Source organism: Puntigrus tetrazona, chromosome 2 (assembly GCF_018831695.1).
Source record: "Puntigrus tetrazona isolate hp1 chromosome 2, ASM1883169v1, whole genome shotgun sequence".
NCBI lineage: Eukaryota > Metazoa > Chordata > Actinopteri > Cypriniformes > Cyprinidae > Puntigrus > Puntigrus tetrazona.
In genome coordinates, this window is record NC_056700.1 from 1,034,003 (window position 1) to 1,051,662 (window position 17,660).

Consider the following 17,660-nt stretch of genomic DNA (forward strand, 5'->3'; position numbering starts at 1 on the left):
CTAACACTCTAATATCCCAAACCAGACAGTCCTAGAGTGCACGAAACAGACTCGATAACAGCTGAACAAAACGGTGTCAGCTGCACTTGTGGAAGATTGCACTATAACACAGGCATTCAGAAAGATGTAAAGTTCATTCTAAAATGTTCAACCAAATAACTATTGCAATTATGCCAATCTACATCCCTTCCAACAGCTGAAAACTCATCTCTTTCGAGCATACTTGACACGATCAACTTCTATCTGAGATTAAGATTCGATCTGAACGGCGAAACCTGAGGAGCAGAATTCCACAAAGAGGCCCAAAATTAGACTCTGTCACAGGATGGCTTGCAACATTTACACAAAAGAACACTTACTGGTAATCCCAACTCAGGAAGGAGGTTAATGGTCAAGACACAGCACATCATGAGCATCACATGGGTACAAAAGTGAAAGACTTCATGGATCTTCATCCCCCCTCTCAGGACTCAGACGCTAATATTCCTGATAAGACCTTTAACCTCTGGTCTTACGTTTACAAACTGGCACAGAAACTGCCTTTTTCATGTACTTATATGCATAATTGCATATTTTATGTAATAGTTAATAGTTTAATATCCCTGTTTGTCTAGTTACTTCTATTGCTTTTCTTTAGTTTCTTTTCTTTCCGTGAGAGTTCGTGTAAGTAGTTTTGCCTGCCGTGTCTCCGAGTTCAACTCCGACGGCGCTCGCATCAAAAATTCAGCCAAAACCGACGCCCAATCATCTGCCATCCAGAACTTCCAGCCAATCAGCAACCTCGGGAAACCCCTTCCTGCAATTTTGACAACAAGGGAATCCCATAATACGGGGCAACAAGTACAAACCTCTAACTTAATATTAATTTTAACCTCATTGAAAAACTCGAGGGTTAATCAAGTGATCGATGGTTGTTCAGGTCTATGCAATTGCAAATATTGCATATTCGTTCTCTTGAACTCATTTTCTCTCTTTCTTTCTTCCTGTAACTCTGAATGGGTGAATACCTGCGTTTTTAGTTAGGTCTTATGTTTATCCAATAACGCCATATTGATGCTGAAAAGAGAAGCGCCTTGTGTTTTGTGCTTAAAAGTTAAGCAGAGTTGATGTTAGATTGATCCGCTGTAAAACTGATTCTGAAACTTTGATTCCGTTCAAATTCCCTATAAAATTGTTCGAGCTAATTCGCTACATATTATTATCATTACATATTTACAAATTGCACAAATGTGAATAGACTGATGCCATTCGTATGATGCATTTTTTAAAATGTATTATTAGTAGTAGTATTTTACTGTATTAGTGCTACGGTTGTGGCAGGAAGGCCATTGTCAGGCTCTGATCAACGAGACGGACTCTGAATACAATCGAACCCAGTCAGTTTAATATCAAAAAGCATACAGCGGCATCCATCCGAATAAAGGAAACTGAAAATCTACTACAGTACAAAGTCAATGTACAACTTTCCTTAGCAGAGGATTGTAGTCGTCAGAGAGTTCGGCGTTCAGGCAGACAAACAGGTAGAGAATTGCTCAGAGCTTGTGGATAGTAACCTTGAGAACAGCCCCTGGCTAACTGAGGCGCACAGGTATATGAAGGTGTGGGGAATCAGTACTCTGGAGATGGGGATCGTGAACAGGTGGTGGGATCGGTTGATGAGGGGAGTGACGGTGTGACAGCCATTCAGCATTAACATGCCAAACCATTTTAGCAACCACTGACAAGAATGGGAGCAAGCGAAAGAGAGAGAGCAAGAGCGATTAGCGCCACTGCCTAACAGACAAATATCATTGGTATGCATAATATATGTCTCAATATTATTTAATTTTAAGTTTTATATACATATGTGTAGTTTATATATATATATATATATATATATATATATATATATATATATATATATATATATATATAAAAATGCACACAACACGTACAAGAATTAATATATATTAATTAAATAGATTTTTTTGTTGCAGATAAAATCATGGAATTGTCAGGTGAGTTTAAGTGTGAGGAGTCTGTTTGTCACCATTATGTTTTTTTTGATTAGAACATGCTCCCTTGTGAAAAATACGTACACTTTGAAACAAGTACATAATAGAGAAATAACACATAATATAATTAAGGGTAAAATTTCTGTCACTTAATTGCATGTCAGATGTTAATTGTTAAATGTATTATAGTTTATATTTATAATTCAGTAGTTTTACACTAGGGTGTTTTTTTCAGTATTTAAGCACATCTTAGTATTTTTAAAATGACTTCTATTGCCTTTAAAATTTGTTTCCAGTGTACTGTTGAATTTACCAAACTTTATAGTAAAATAAATTTTAATGTCTTTTTATTGAAACTTGCATGTTTTAATAAATACAGTATATTTGTAATTACACTTTTTATAATGTTGCAGTGTAAAATGTAACCTTAAATTAGTATAAAATATCATACTATACATTTAAAACGATAAGGAGTTACTTTCTGTAGTTAGTCAAAACATCAACATAAATGGACTTTAAATGATGACAAAATAATAATAACATCATCTAATTTAAAATCATTTATCTTAATCATTTATCAATTCTTTAATTTAAAGTGTACTAAGGTCATGAGTACACATTAATATTCACTTGTCATGAGTACACATTAATATTAAAAAAATGTGTTTGTTCACAAAAGATTGCTTATGAAAAACCAATTTAAACCAGCCTCGTGAATCATTTATTTCGTGTAATATTTCTGACAATGCATTGTTTTATTAAAGAACTTAAAACCGTGAACAAGAAAGCTGTTATCTGCCAATTTCAGCGTGTAATAATTTAACAAAGCTGTTTATGCTTTACTAGAGAACACCGCATTGATTCCTTCCTCAGTCCCGTACCCATGTCCTTCTCATCTGGAGACCTTAAACACGGTCAGATAGGACTGGAGATGCTTCTTAAAAATCATAACAATGTTTATCATTGCGTGCTTGAACAAATGCATTCATTTAGCAACGCTGCAAACATCTCGCCATCCTTCTGTTTGTTTTAGATGGATCAACTGTTTGTGTACAAAGAAGAAACCGTAGCAGAACATCTCGCAGAAGGTTTGTTCGTTAGCATTTCATGAACGAAGCAGAGCAGAATCAAATGAATGATACTTATCTCCTTTCATTTCTTAAACTTGATCCAGTTTGCTGTGGGATAAAGCCTGTTAACAGTTATTTTGTGACCGATGGCACTGGGAACAAGGTTTTCAGTATTCTTGAGGACAGCGATTGTGGTGAAAGGTGTTGCTGTGGCGGTGGACGTTTTTTCACAATGAATGTTACTGACCACTCAAATCTGAAGGTCATCAGACTGGTGCATCCATCTGTTTGCTGCTGTGCCAGCCATGAGGTATGAACGCAGCGGTGGTTTTAGACCATTTCTTGGTGGGCTTCACCCCCCTATTTGTCGTCTCAGCCTACCTAAAACTAGAATCAGCTATTGGAAATTACCGAATAGCAGCCTGGTCTCAATGGCACGTTTAAATGACACGATTTTCTTTTTTTTTTTAATTTGATGTGCTATTTATACATTGACGTGCTTATGAGATGCATCAGAGTTAGTTTCTGCGCATAAATAGCACAATCAAGTAGAAAAAGAAAATAGTGCTATTGAACACATTAGATCGGCTAATTCACTTTCGCGTCTTCTTGAACAAACAAACAAAAATACATTTTTATGGCACAATGGTCGTCTTGATGAGATTAAATCAGAGTTGGTTATATAAACATAAACAGTTAAGAAAATGCCGAATGTGTTGGTATAACGGATCCATGCGTTTCTTTTATTATACTTATAATTTTAATCCAACAGCGGAAGAAAAACATGAGAATCACTCACTGCTCTTAACTTTAATAGGTAATTGTGTCAGTTTAGTTCATACAGTAGGCCTAATATAAGCACAATAAAATACAGTTTATCTAAGTAATTTTTGTTGTTGTATATAATGGTCTCTCTGAGTGCTAATTAAGACCCCCAAAAAGATAAAACCCTAGAATCACCCCTGTATGAATGTTTTTATCGTCTCATTTAACCATGAAGTTATGTTATGTGAATGAATTATGTGTATATTATATGTTGTATTTATATTTTAGCTGGAGGTTCAGTCCCCTCCAGGCATTGCCATCGGATATATTCGACAAAACTGGTATTGTTGCCTTTCTAAATTTACTGTTGAGAATGAACGAGGCGAACCAGCATTTAAGATCAATAGACCATTTGATTGTTGCATCAGCTGCATGGATCATAACTATGAGGTAAAACACATTTTTTCAAATTTTCCATTGACTAGTAGCCCATAATTGTTTTTTAATTGACCGACATTTTCAGTCCTAACATAAATAATTTTTAGATTATGATTAAACTACTGTTTACTGTTTATGCTTATTACACCGTTTACCACATTGCCTGACCCAAATTAGCTGTAGGGTATTGCAGGTTGTGTTATATTTCTGGGGAAATATGATTCCCACAATGAAGGTAAAAACTGACCCAAAACGTGTTTCTTTGGTTTTAAATATCAAAGCTAACACGGCCTTGTCTTATTTAAACAGCAGCAGAATGTCCAGTGATGTTTTTGTTTTTGAAAATGTTTCTGAGATCATTAAAAGTAGTCTTCTATATAATGTTACTGTGGAAACAGTAAACACTGTAGATGAGGAGCTAGTAACCAGATCATTGTGTTAATGTGTGTTGTACTACCGTTCTTATACCGTGACCACAGCTGCTGTCTTTGAATGAGGAAGCGACGGAAAGACCATTTGGCAACATCATCAGATCTTCCTCATGCTGTGGATCAAACGCAGATTTTGTGTTGAGGTTTCCACGCAACCTGGACGTCAAAATGAAAGCTACTCTAATGGGAGCCTGCGTACTTATTGTAAATATTGATAATAGAAAAAAATAACTTTTTTTTTTTTTTTTTTTTTTTGCAATGTAGAATTTGTTTAGAATGAATAATTACAAGTTTTAATAGTATATTAATTTATTTTTATTAATATTAATTATAATTAATTTTCAGGACTATGTGAATTATCAGACGTCACATGGTGAACCGCTCATTGCTACCTTTATATCCTTGGCATTTGGATATTTGAAAATGTACTAGGCGTATGATTTCATGCTAAACAGTTAAGGCTTTTTTTCTTAAGTTAACAAAAGGAATAATTGCAAAATATATATATTTTCAAGCCTCTAAATTTTAACATTAATGTGCTGTTTGCGTTCTAGATCACGATTCAGCTTCTCCTCCTCAAGGCCATCCCCTGGATCTTGGCACTGGATGCCAGACTTCTGCAGGGGATGGAGAGTTATTAATGAATGAATGAACTAAATGAATGAATTAAATGCTTTTGTCTGTTTTCGTCTCGATCTGCCCCATGAAAAGCTTTTGCGTATCTCTCCCATGCTCGGCACACTTACTACTGCTTTTTTTTGTAAGAGTAAGAGACCGTATGACACTAGCCACGTTTCCATTACAGATTTCCGCAAAAATATGGTGACAAAAGTCATTGGTTTCCATCAACTAAAAAGTAACCCCCTTATTTTTACATACGCCGTGTGACCTGTAAATGCGAAAACACTTCCATTGCAGCTTAGCGAATTATTCCTTTTTTAAATTGCCTGAAAAATCATCTCACGCGAGTGTGCTTTTTTGTGGTATTTGGGAGTTTTTTCAAAATCGACACGTTTCCATTAAGCATATTTTCAATTGATGTAACATGATTTCTTTTTGTTTTACATAAAAAGGGCAAAAACGCACTGCATTAAAAGAAATGAACATTTATGTTGTCATAACCGCTGGCCAAAATCAAAACTAAAATTAAATATTTTTAGAGCAAGGGGGGCCCCTGGTGTTTCAGGGGCCCCTACAAAGGTTGCGTATTTTGAGCATAGGGAGGATCGGCTCTGTTGCCTCCTATCTTGGATTGTTTAGTTTCACCCCTCTCTCGGACACTCATCTTCCTATATTTAATTTCTCGGGGTGACCTTGTGCCTTTCCGGGATGGGTGTAATATCTCAGTTAGTCACTCATCACACTGCTTACGCTTGTTTTTAAGTTCCACCTTTTCAGGTCATTATTGTCAGGTATCGACTTTACATGGTTGTACTTGCTTCTTTGCTGGATTTCTCTCGGTAAATTATTAAAGACTATCAACTATTTCTGATCTTCATCTTTCAGTGCAACTTAGGCAACACGGCAACACGATAACAAGTTACAAACCAATTCCTACAAAGAGTAAAAACAAAAAAAAACTCAATATCTGAAATTCATTTCACATTCTGTTTACATTTTATCTCTATGTAGGATCTATCTTTATGTACTTGCTCACTTACAGAATAGTTACTGAACTGGAACTTGACTAATATCCAAAGGACAAATATACAAAATACAAAAACGGCTAACTTTAAATTATAGAAATCCATATGAATGTTTTAATTTCCCCACAATGAAGGCAAACAACTGACCTACAAACACGTTTCTTTGGTTTTAAATATCAGAGCTCACACGTTCTTGTTGCTACTTTAAACAGCTGTGGAATTAATCTGAAGATGTAAATCCAGTCATGTTTTTTAAGATAAAAGGCCACTAAAAGTAGGCCTGTTTTAAAATATTATCCTTTTTAGAGTAATGTAGGATATGTTTGTAATTAATAATTACATCTTTAATATTAATAAATGATTAGAATATTAAATTAAACAATTAATTTTCAGAACTTTTGATTATCGAATTATCATGTCACATGGTGAACAGTTTATGGATACCTTTATGACAGAGGCACCTGGCTTTTTAAAATGTCCTATGTCCTTAAGTCTCTCAAAGTCTTTGTTCTAGCTGCTCCTGCTCAAGGCTATCCCTTGGATCTTGCCACTGAATGGATCAGTGCTTTTGAACACGAGTCACTTATAAAGACAGTTGGTATTGAGTAGTTTACATTTTAAACACAATTTTTCACAGTAACTTTACCTGTAATTGTCCACCAAGGCCCAAAAAGCATAGTAGTCAAAAAAGAACTATTGCAACACACAGTGACAGGGCAGGATTCAGGAGGCTTGGCACCCTGATTACCTTATTAACACTAGAACCCTTTTTTAAGGGGTCATATGATGCAAGTTGCATAGATAAGATCCCTGAATTTGCAAGGACTAAAATCTTACAACCAAGCAGATATTCTTTATAAAAGTTATGAATTCTCCACACCCCCTGTTTTTGCCGGCATTATGTCATGGAGATGCTGTGTTTCCAAAAGATGACACAACTGGAAATTAATGGTTAAATTGTATATACAACATTGTAACAGTGCAGCTTAAAACAAATTTTAGAGTGTATGCAGTGCATTTACAGAGAACTCATTCTTGAGCCTGCTAATAAGTAGAGAAACTGCAAGGACAGTATGGTGATTCTGACTCACAATTTGTAATTACACTTTCTTATTAAAAGAACCTGCTACTTATGAGTTGCTTGGAGTAATGCTTGTTGTTTCTCTGTCATGAATGCATAATGGTATTATGTTTACGAGGAGTGATGCAATACAATGCGTAAAAAGACAGCACTAAGTCATGATAATCAGAATTATGTCCCCACTGGATACAACAAATGCTTCATTTGTAATGGCTTTTATTGTTTTTGTGGCATTTTGTTATGGTAAAAGATGTAACATTACCCTCAAACACTTGAGGTATTCGGTCAATCACAACACACTGGACAGCTGGCCAATGAGAGAACACCTCACTTTTGTACAATTCAACCCGTTTCAGGAAGGCAGGGCTTAGAGGAGAAACAATATACAGTATGTGGAAAATAATGTATTTTTTAACACTTAAACCGCATAAACACATTGCATTGCACCAAATACACAAAATAATGTTCTTTTTAGCAACATCATATGACCCCTTCAAAATGTACATGAAAGATTTTTAAAAGTTTCCCAAATAGGTCATTTATACCTATAAGCGCCCATGGGTCAGATTTACCTGCTACATAATACCTGTGTTTTTGTGATGTCAGTTTCTTGCTGCTTATGTTTTAACATTGCTACTTGAGTAAAAGTACGGATACCTTGCAGTGAAAATGACTCCACTACAAATTACAAGTCACTAATTCCAAAACAACTTAAATAAAACTATTAAACTGTCTGATTTTATCAGTAGTCAAAGAGACAAGCAGTGAAAAACTAATGTTGTGGAGAAGCTGGCAAACAGGCAGAGGCAAGTATCTATGCACATGTAATGGAAAAGGAGTTCTTTAAACAAGTATTCGGATGAAGGCTCTCTCTTGTGGTGATCAGAGGGGCCAAAGAGCATGATTTGTTGATACAATTTTGGTACAAAAGGAAAAAACAACAAATGCTATGATTGGTTTCTTTTAATTAATTTTGAACAGACAATAGTACATATTACAATTTTTCTCACTTAGAAAATACTAAATATTATATTACATGATAAGGTTATGCATAATCTTTAGTAAAAATACATACAAGGTATAAATTCTTCAAATATATTTGATTTAGTTAACAGATAACCAAGGGAGAAAGATGTAGGTATTATAGCCTATCAGTTCATTTTTGTGATTGCTAACTCATTGCTAAATGAGGGAGGTGGGATACATGAGCACAAAGCTCCATTTTACAGTTGACAGTTGAGTATGCAAGTCTTTAAAGTATACTCTTTTGTCAGTCTTTGTAGGAGACGCATTCTGAATTAGCATGTGGTCACTGTCTAGGGCAGTGGTTCCCAACCGGTGTGCCGCGGCACTAAGGGGTGCCGTGAGATCTTTTGAGGGTGCCGCCAAAATTTCAACAAAATTTTTTTATTAAGGCAGAATCAGTGTAAACAGTATTCTCATATCATCTAGGACTAGGTATAAGGTGTTGTTGCATGCAAACTCTCGAAATGAAACAAATAAATAAATAATAATAAAAAAGCTACAGAGATTTTAAACATCTATTTCCTTATAAGGGTGCCGGGAACTTTTGAAAGGCTTTCCAAGGGTGCCTCAAACAAGAAAAGGTTGGGAACCACTGGTCTAGGGGGTTTTGTTTTCATGTGTACAACTCACGGCATTCGCTGTTCTTCTTCAAGGCCAAGAAAACAGAAAACACTGGCAAAATACAAAAACAGTAAAGATAGAATAAAAAATTTAGCCATTTTGTGTATAGTAATGAGGGCTTGTGCTGATTAGGAAAAACCACCAGCTGTGTACGCACGCACGTGGTAAAACAAAAACTCAGACATAGACAATGAAGGCAGGAGCATCCTCAATCATCATCAGAGGAGAAAAGAAATAGAGGAGGACAAAGAAGGAACCTGGGAAGAACACAAGATCACTTTGACAACAGCATATGGACGATGAACCTAAACGCCAACTTACTAAGCCAGGACTTGAAGCGGCACGTCCTTGGTGGAAAGCCAAATCTGTTGTCCACAAACATACCTAGGAGCCATCATCTGGCTGCAATCCACTGTCATTTTAGTAAGTCCCCTGGACCAGATTAGCGCATTCCTGGCCCTCTGCCAGGTATGACGACAATACTGAATAAAAACCTGGACCAAGGCAATGGCCACTTTGGAACCCTGGGAAGGAACAAAGTAGGTTGATAACCCAGGCAACACATAAATGGAGGCAGCCCAGTCAAAGATACCGGCAATGAGTTATGAACATATTTAGCCTAAGTTAGCTGCTGGCTTTGGGTTGTGGAAAGCCAAACATTGGAACATCCGACCAAGATCTTGGTTATCCCTCACTGACTGGCTGTCTGTGGATGGAACTGGCAGAGACTTCAATCTGCCCACAGAACTCCCTCTAAAAGTAGGAGAGGAACTAGAGTTCCCTATCAGAGACCACATCCTCTGGAAGACCATGGATCCTGATGATGTGTTCATAGATCACTTGGACCATCTCCTTAGCAGAGGAAAGTTTAGGAAGGGCAAGTCTAGAAGAATGACCCCACTGGAGACCCCACAAATCACTCTCCTCTTTCTGAAACACAGAAGAAGGAGCAGAAACAAGACAGTGTACATAAAAAAATTGGCTCCAACTAAAAACAGAAAGAAAAGCAGAAAGAGGCAGTCGGCTAACCTGCTAACCAGCTCAACTTCAATGGATGCATCAGGTACCCAGAAAACAGAAGGGAAATAAGGGAGTTCTGCTAGATGTCTGATGGACTGACCCTGAACTTGATGATGCAGCTCCATTCTTGTGTTAAGACAGATGGAAAGATCAAAATATCATTTAGATCTTCAAGATTCTTCAAGATTCTTCAAGAATGAGCATAAATCTCATCTTTGATGTCCTCAACAAGCCAATGCAATATCCACGTGGCCAGTTCCTCATGATTCCTCTGACTCATAGCTGCGAGGGTCCTGAACTCAGTCCTGGATTCTCAAACAGCAAGCTCGACCAGACACAGTAATATGATATATTGTTCTCTGTTACATAGATCCACAGCTGAAGAAAAAAAACACACATTAAATAATAATAAAGCAACAGTTAACTAGACTCGCCAGCATAAGCAAGTGGATCATTGACCCAAGGTTTGTCAAAGTCTCCAATGAAAAACAAGCATTATTCAACTCCTTCAACTTGTAGCTCCACAGTTGAACGTAACAAAGATTATTTTTTGAAAGAAAAAAGACCCAAAAGCATAAAAATGCTTTACTTCACTATTAAAGCACAATAATAAACACAATATGAGCCAAACATTGAAGTCAAATAACAGGATTCAACAAGAAACAGATACTGAAATAACACAACTAGACAAAAAAGAAAATCCATTAAACCAAACCAAATAAATTTAGCAAAAAGAAATAGACTTGACAGTGGCCAAGAAACAGAAGAAAAATTATGCCATAAAAGAGAACTGGTGTGCAGTGAGGGATCATGCTGATAAGGAAACATTATCAGTTCAGTATCATCTGTGCACGAACCACATGGAAAAACCAGAACGAAAACACAGAAACAGTCACAAGGGAGATCAAACAAACAACCTTTGGAAATAACTCAATAATCTCAATAGAGCGGGCATACAGATTGTGAGTGATGCTGCAGGGGGATTTGCAGAATCAGTGGATCTTTAGTGGAGCAGAAACAGAGTGCTTTGAGCTGGGGTGATAGCAGGGGTGGGTTTGGGGCAACTGTGCAGAGGCTCTGAAGTAGATGGATGTACTGTTATGTGCTTTGCAGTCAAAAATCTATATGTTGTCTTTTCAGCAACTTGTCTTTTGAAAATCATATTTCCCATGCTACAAAACCAACATTCTTCCATCTTAGAAACATTGCCAAGCTACAAAACATATTATCTGTTTCTGATGCAGAAAGCTAATTCATGCATTCATGACCTCTAGACTAGATGCCCTTAATAGTTTAACTCCTGCGTATCTAACTTGTCTTCTACCACACTACAACCCAACCCACTCCCTAAGGTCCGAAATCTCTGGACTGGTAGTACCTATGATCGCAAAGTCCACTAAAGGAGGTAGAGCTTTTTCATCTTCAACTAATACTGTGCAATCCAGTAATGTTTATGACAAAGCTGCAGAGACCTGCTCAACCACAAACATCACGTTCTTCAAAAATAAAAAAAAAGATTCAAGGTTATGTATCATGACGATTTTTCTTGTGTGTGTGAATGAAAGATTTTTTTAAATGTATTAATGTCAATGTGTGGGAATGAGTGCATGTGACCGAGCACTGAGGTTATATGAGTCAGTACAGTCCCAGTAAAATGTGCCAAAGCGGCTGTACGGATTATTCAACTGTGGCAACCACTGACAAAAAAAGGAGCAAGCCGAAAGAACTGATTAGCACTGCTGTCTAACAGACACGCTGTATCTCACTGGTATGTATAATATATCTGTCCATATTATTTATTTAAAGTAATACTAAATTGTACATATTGAAGTGGTATGAAGTTTTTACTATTACATTTACAATGACATAAAAAACTTGACATTGTGTATATGTATATGTGTGTGTGTGTGTGTGTGTGTGTGTGAGTGCATGCGTGCGTGTGTGTATATTCATTTATTCATTCTCTCTCCAGATAAAATCCAATATGGAATTTTCAAGTGAGCTTGTTAAGGTTGGGTTGTCTGTCTATCCTTGTTTTTATTCTTTGACTAGAAGAGGCAAGCTAAAATATGAGCACCTGTGAAAAAACTTTAAAAAACAACATAAAAGTAATACATATAGGGGAAGAATATGCTTTTTTTACATTTCTAACAATACATCATTATAATATAGCACACTGAAACTTGAAGTTGAACTTAAAGTTGTGATCTGCAATGTGCAATAATTTTATACATACACATGGATGTCTGGTTATGTTCCACTAGTAGACACTGTAATGATTCCTTTCTCAGTTCCGTACCACTGTCCTTCTCATCTGGAGACCTTCAGCAATGTCAGATAGGCCTGGAAATGCTTCTTAAAAAACATATTAATGATTATCATTGTGTGCGTGTTACTCTGACTCGAACAAATGCATTTATCTCACAGCAATTTTCTCTACAAGGAACCATTTTTTATTTTAGATGGATACAAATCTACACACCCTCTAGAAGTCTGAGATCTGCTAGCGAGCGACGCCTCGTGGTACCATCTCAAAGAGGCTCGAAATCACTCTCCAGAACTTTCTCGTTCTCTGTTCCTGGCTGGTGGAACGATCTTCCCGTACATATCCGGAATGCTGGATCTCTGTCAATATTTAAGAAACTGCTGAAAACTCACATCTTTCAGCAATACCTGACCTCATCATAAAAAAAAAAAAAAAAAAAAAAAAAAAATACTCTCACTGTCTCTGTCTCACTTCTCCTCCCCCTTGTTTATTCCTTCCCTTCTGGCATGTACTAATTTGAACACTCCCTGTGACTGGGTGATATAAGCACTTACTCTGTCTGTTTGTCTCTCAAAAAATGAATCGCTGTTGTACTCATGTTGTACTCAATTGTAAGTCGCTTTGGATAAAAGCGTCTGCAAAATGACTAAATGTAAATGGAAATGTGGATCGTTTGTTTGTATACAAAGAAGAAACTATGAAAGAACATTTCGCAGAAGGTTTGTTCATTAACATTTCTTGAACGGAATAGAGCAAAATCAAATGAATGACACACTTATCTCCTTCGATTGCTTTAAGTTTGCTGTGGGATAAAGCCTGTTAACAGTTATTTTGTGACCGATGGCAGCGATTGTGGTGAAAGGTGTTGCTGTGGCGGTGGACGTTTTTTCACAATGAATGTTACTGACCACTCAAATCTGAAGGTCATCAGACTGGTGCATCCATCTGTTTGCTGCTGTGCCAGCCATGAGGTATGAATGTTTTCTTGTTTAACCATGAAGTTATGTAAATAAATTATGTGTATATTATATGTTGTGTATGTACTTTAGCTGGAGGTTCAGTCTCCTCCGAGAATTGCCATCGGATATATTCGACAAAACTGGTGTTGTTGCCTTTCTAAATTTACTGTTGAGAATGAACGAGGTGAACCAGCATTTAAGATCAATAGACCATTTGATTGTTGCATCAGCTGCATGGATCATAACTATGAGGAGAAACACATCAACTCAGACACAAGTTTAAATTTTCCTTTGACTATAGCCCATTGTTTTTAATTGAGCAAACATATGTTCTATCATCTAACCTTAAACGGAAATTTACAGAATTTTATTTTGCTTAATAATCAAACTGCTGTTTAGTATGACTGTTAAGCCATTTACCTCATTGCCTGACCTACATTAGATGTAGGATATTTCAGGTTGTAATATTTCTGTGGAAATTTGATCCCTACAAAGAAGCAAAAAAACGATTTAACATACATACAAACATACATGTTTCAACTTCATCAGACCTTCCTCATGCTGTGGATCAAATGCAGATTTTGTGTTGCGGTTTCCACACAACCTGGACGTCAAAATGAAAGCTACACTACACTGGGAGCCTGCATACTTATTGTAAATATTGTAATGTATATATATATATATATATATATATATATATATATATATATATATATATATATATATATATATATATTACAATATATACTTATAAAAATGAATAATTATATCTTATTTATTATTATTAATTATCATTAAGAATTATCAAAGGTAATTGACCGCTCATGTTTACCTGCATATCATTGGCATGCAGCTATTTAAAAATGTTCAAGGAGAGGCTGAGTCACATCCAATAATTTCAGCAAATATAGCAGTTAATATATATACATACAAATATAGCAAGGAAACAGAAGGAATGATTTTTACAGATATATTTTTTCATAACTCTCAAATTCTATTAATAATGTCTTGTCTGTGTTCTAGTTCGCTATCCAGCTGCTTCTGCACCATCTCAGACCAGAATGAGCAGACAGAGAGATTCAGAGCAAGGCGGAACCAGTGTAGAATTAGCTCTCCAAACTAGACAATTAAATCTTACTTAAATGTGCAAACATTCTTCCAAATACTTTCAGAGGCTTTTAACATCCCATCCACCATGGCGGGGTTATGGTTGGTGGTGGATGACTTTTCTCTGGTCATGCTGGAGTGGGGTGTATGCTGAACCAGACACCAGACAGACATGCCCGTTTCTGTTTCCACCCTTTAACCCTACACTTTCTCTCTGTTTTGCGTATTTACGTGAAAAGATGGGAGTGTTTCAATAACATCAGCACAATAAGGCTATGTGCATATTGTATGATGTTTTAGACTTAAAATATCTGCAGCACATTCAAGAAATCTGGCTTCTTCATTTACAGCAGCACTACTGCTTTTGCATAAACAGTAAAGTACCGCAAATTCACAGATACGGTAAGTTACTGTAGAATTAATAGTCATTACCCATAATACAGTGCATGTTACAGTACTTAACTGTAATTTTTATACATAGTATTTTACTTTTTACTGGACTTTTTTTACAGTAAGTAACTGTAAAGTTACAGCCTAACAGTGCAGATAGAAATTCAAATTATTTCCTGGAAAACGGTGTTGACGTCATGGTTGTGACACTCAAATATTAACATTTTAAATATTCTAAAACTATAAAACTTATCAGAGCCTTTCTGACAGTGAGGGTGAACTGTGGTAAGTGGGGCCTTTAGAGTGACAGCTACCTGTTACATCTAATAGCAGTTATACTTGCTGGACCTGTTTTATAATAAATATTAATAATAAAAAGATAACGAAATTAGTGCTTTGTTTCCAGTCGTCCACTAGAGGTCGTTTGATGACCAAACAGCACATTAGGCTACCATGTTTAAAAAAATTTGTTTACAAAACTGAAAAAAAAAAAAAAAATTTATGTGTTTGTGTACAAATTACTGTTTATTTTCTATGTGGTTTCCTTAAAAAAATGACATCCATCTCCTTATTTCTGTTTTCTGTCTAATGTCTCTCCTAATTGTTGCTTGTTCATTAATATTCATAATATGATTAGCCTAATGGGGAGAAATGCAAATTAAAAAAGCACTATTATCTATTAAATTAGGATATCGCTGGTCTAAAAAGTTACTATTAACTAAAATATAAGAACTAGTGCTATTTTGTCTTAAAAATTAGAGTATATTCCAATAGTACTACTCACTATTGGAATAAGTACTAGTATCTAATGATTAAGTACTAATAACTTTATAAAAGACACCGGTACCTAAAGAATAAGCACTACTAGTTAATGAATAAGTATTAGTACTTATTTGAAAAGATACTATTATCTAAAAAATATGTACTAGTAACATTAAATATATACTAGTGTGGTTTATACATTAAATGTCAAAACGGCTTGCCATAATTAGCATTTTATTGTCAATACATTTTTGTGATATTCTTTAATGGAATAGTCCAGAACCTCAGAGAAGTATAGATGTTCTTAGGCCCAGAGCGATATGAGATGGTGAAGAGTGCCTTGTAAAGAAAAGTGCCCATCCGGCCTGTAGGGAATTCAATCATTTAGCATCTCTAAGATATAGCATACTTTTATGATCCGTCAGAACCTGAAATAGATGAGCCGCTTCCTCCAACCAGTGCCTCCACTCTTCCAAGGCTAGTTTGACAGCCAGCAGCTCTCGGTTCCTGATGCTGTAGTTCTGCTCTGCTGGGCTGAGCTTCTGGGAGAAGCAGGAGCATGAATGGAGTAGAGCTGGTTTCCCCTGCCGCTCTGCTTCCACGGTGAACAGGAGTTCTGGATCTGGATGGATGCGGAGCGGCGCACTGGTTAAAGCTCATTTCAGGGATTCGAAGGCTTCAGTGGTTGCTGAAGACCAGGGCCGAGACTTGGGTTTTTTCTTTTAACAGATTTGTTAGAGGATTGGTAATGGTACTGTAATCGTATTTGAAACATCTCTAGAGGTTTGCAAACCCTACGAATTGACAGTCACGGGTTCTGGCCATGTGAAAATTCTCTGGTCTTGAGTTGGACATGGCGGCGGATGCATCAGCGGCAGTAAGCGTTACACAGGTTGCATCTTCTTACAAGAACACTGAATGACACTCACCATGGATTGTGGGAGATGATGGGGACGTAATAGTCTCATAAGCCCACTAGCTCCACAATAAAGACAAAGACCCTGTGTCAGCTGCAGACAATTTTCCATGTCTATGATCGAGTCTATGATCATGGGTTCGGGTGCTGGTTCTAGAGGTCGATGTGAAGGGCATTTGCATTAAGACAAAGAGCCAATAGCACTTCACAACCAATCTTATAGTGTGTACATAACCTACCACAGCGGGTTGTTAATCAGTTTCAGGTGCGTGGACCAGATGGGCAACACTGAAATGGTCCAAATGGTTTTACAGGTGGAGGCCAATGACAAGTTTTCCCTATTCATCTTTCTATTTTACAAATGCAGAACTATTTTATAATAGTTCTGCATTTGGCTAGAGCCAGTGTCACTGCTAGTAACATGAGGTGCTACCTGGACTGAGGTTGCACAGGCAGGAACATATTATAATTATAAGGTTCTATCTGCATTCTGAGCAGTTCAGAGATATTGAGTTTTTTTATTTGATAGACTTGTGTAGATAGAACCCTTTTTGCTTTCTAAAAAAAGGCCAAAAATGTACACAGCAAAAGAAACATAATATAATGTAAATAAGATGTCACATAATAAGAATATGCGAACTCCATTTTGACAAAAATGTCATATAGAACCAAACAAAAGATATAACAGGCAGATATGACTACAGTAATAATGTATCTAAAAAAGTTATTATTATTCCAACTCTTCCCAGGCAAAATGATTGATTTATGAGAGGAATAGACACAATCGTCATCTTCATTTGCCATAAAGCTCAGATCCTGTGTGCACTGCAGTCTGACTCTGTGCACAAACCACTGATTTATATATAATGTTCTCTATTATAGATCAGTGGCACAAATTCAAAAAATGGTGCCAGAAGAAGCTTTAGGTCAGCCTTAGCTCTGAAATGTCATTGGATCTTGTGTATCGCGGGACCGATTGAGGCATGCTACAGGAGTTTTTTTTTAATGAAATGTGATTATGTTAATCGAGCGGGACAATTTTCAGCGATCAAAACTTTATGTTTTACTCTTTTTGCATGAAAATGTCTTCAGAAGATGGAATATGGCTTGTTTGTAATGTTTTACAGCTTTTTATGGTCGGTTTTTGCAATAAATACATGTGCCTGTG

At 36.4% G+C, this 17,660-nt stretch overlaps 1 protein-coding gene across 1 annotated transcript; it reads left to right on the forward strand.

Moving 5' to 3' along the window:
* The first annotated feature begins 1,672 nt into the window (after positions 1-1,672).
* On the forward strand, positions 1,673-5,602 carry LOC122324991 (phospholipid scramblase 1-like). The gene is made up of 9 exons (XM_043219803.1): positions 1,673-1,793; positions 1,977-1,997; positions 2,841-2,908; positions 3,028-3,082; positions 3,169-3,374; positions 4,118-4,279; positions 4,747-4,902; positions 5,044-5,152; positions 5,253-5,602. The coding sequence occupies exons 2-8, from the start codon at positions 1,985-1,987 to the stop codon at positions 5,128-5,130; spliced, it is 747 nt and encodes a 248-aa protein (XP_043075738.1). The 5' UTR covers positions 1,673-1,793; positions 1,977-1,984; the 3' UTR covers positions 5,131-5,152; positions 5,253-5,602.
* Positions 5,603-17,660: the final 12,058 nt, after the last annotated feature.

Bases quoted from the DNA above. Each gene is read 5' to 3' on its own strand.
- LOC122324991 (XM_043219803.1), top strand. The intron at 3,375-4,117 runs GTATGAACGCAG...TTTATATTTTAG, and splicing joins GCTGCTGTGCCAGCCATGAG to CTGGAGGTTCAGTCCCCTCC. The intron at 4,903-5,043 runs GTAAATATTGAT...ATTAATTTTCAG, and splicing joins TGGGAGCCTGCGTACTTATT to GACTATGTGAATTATCAGAC.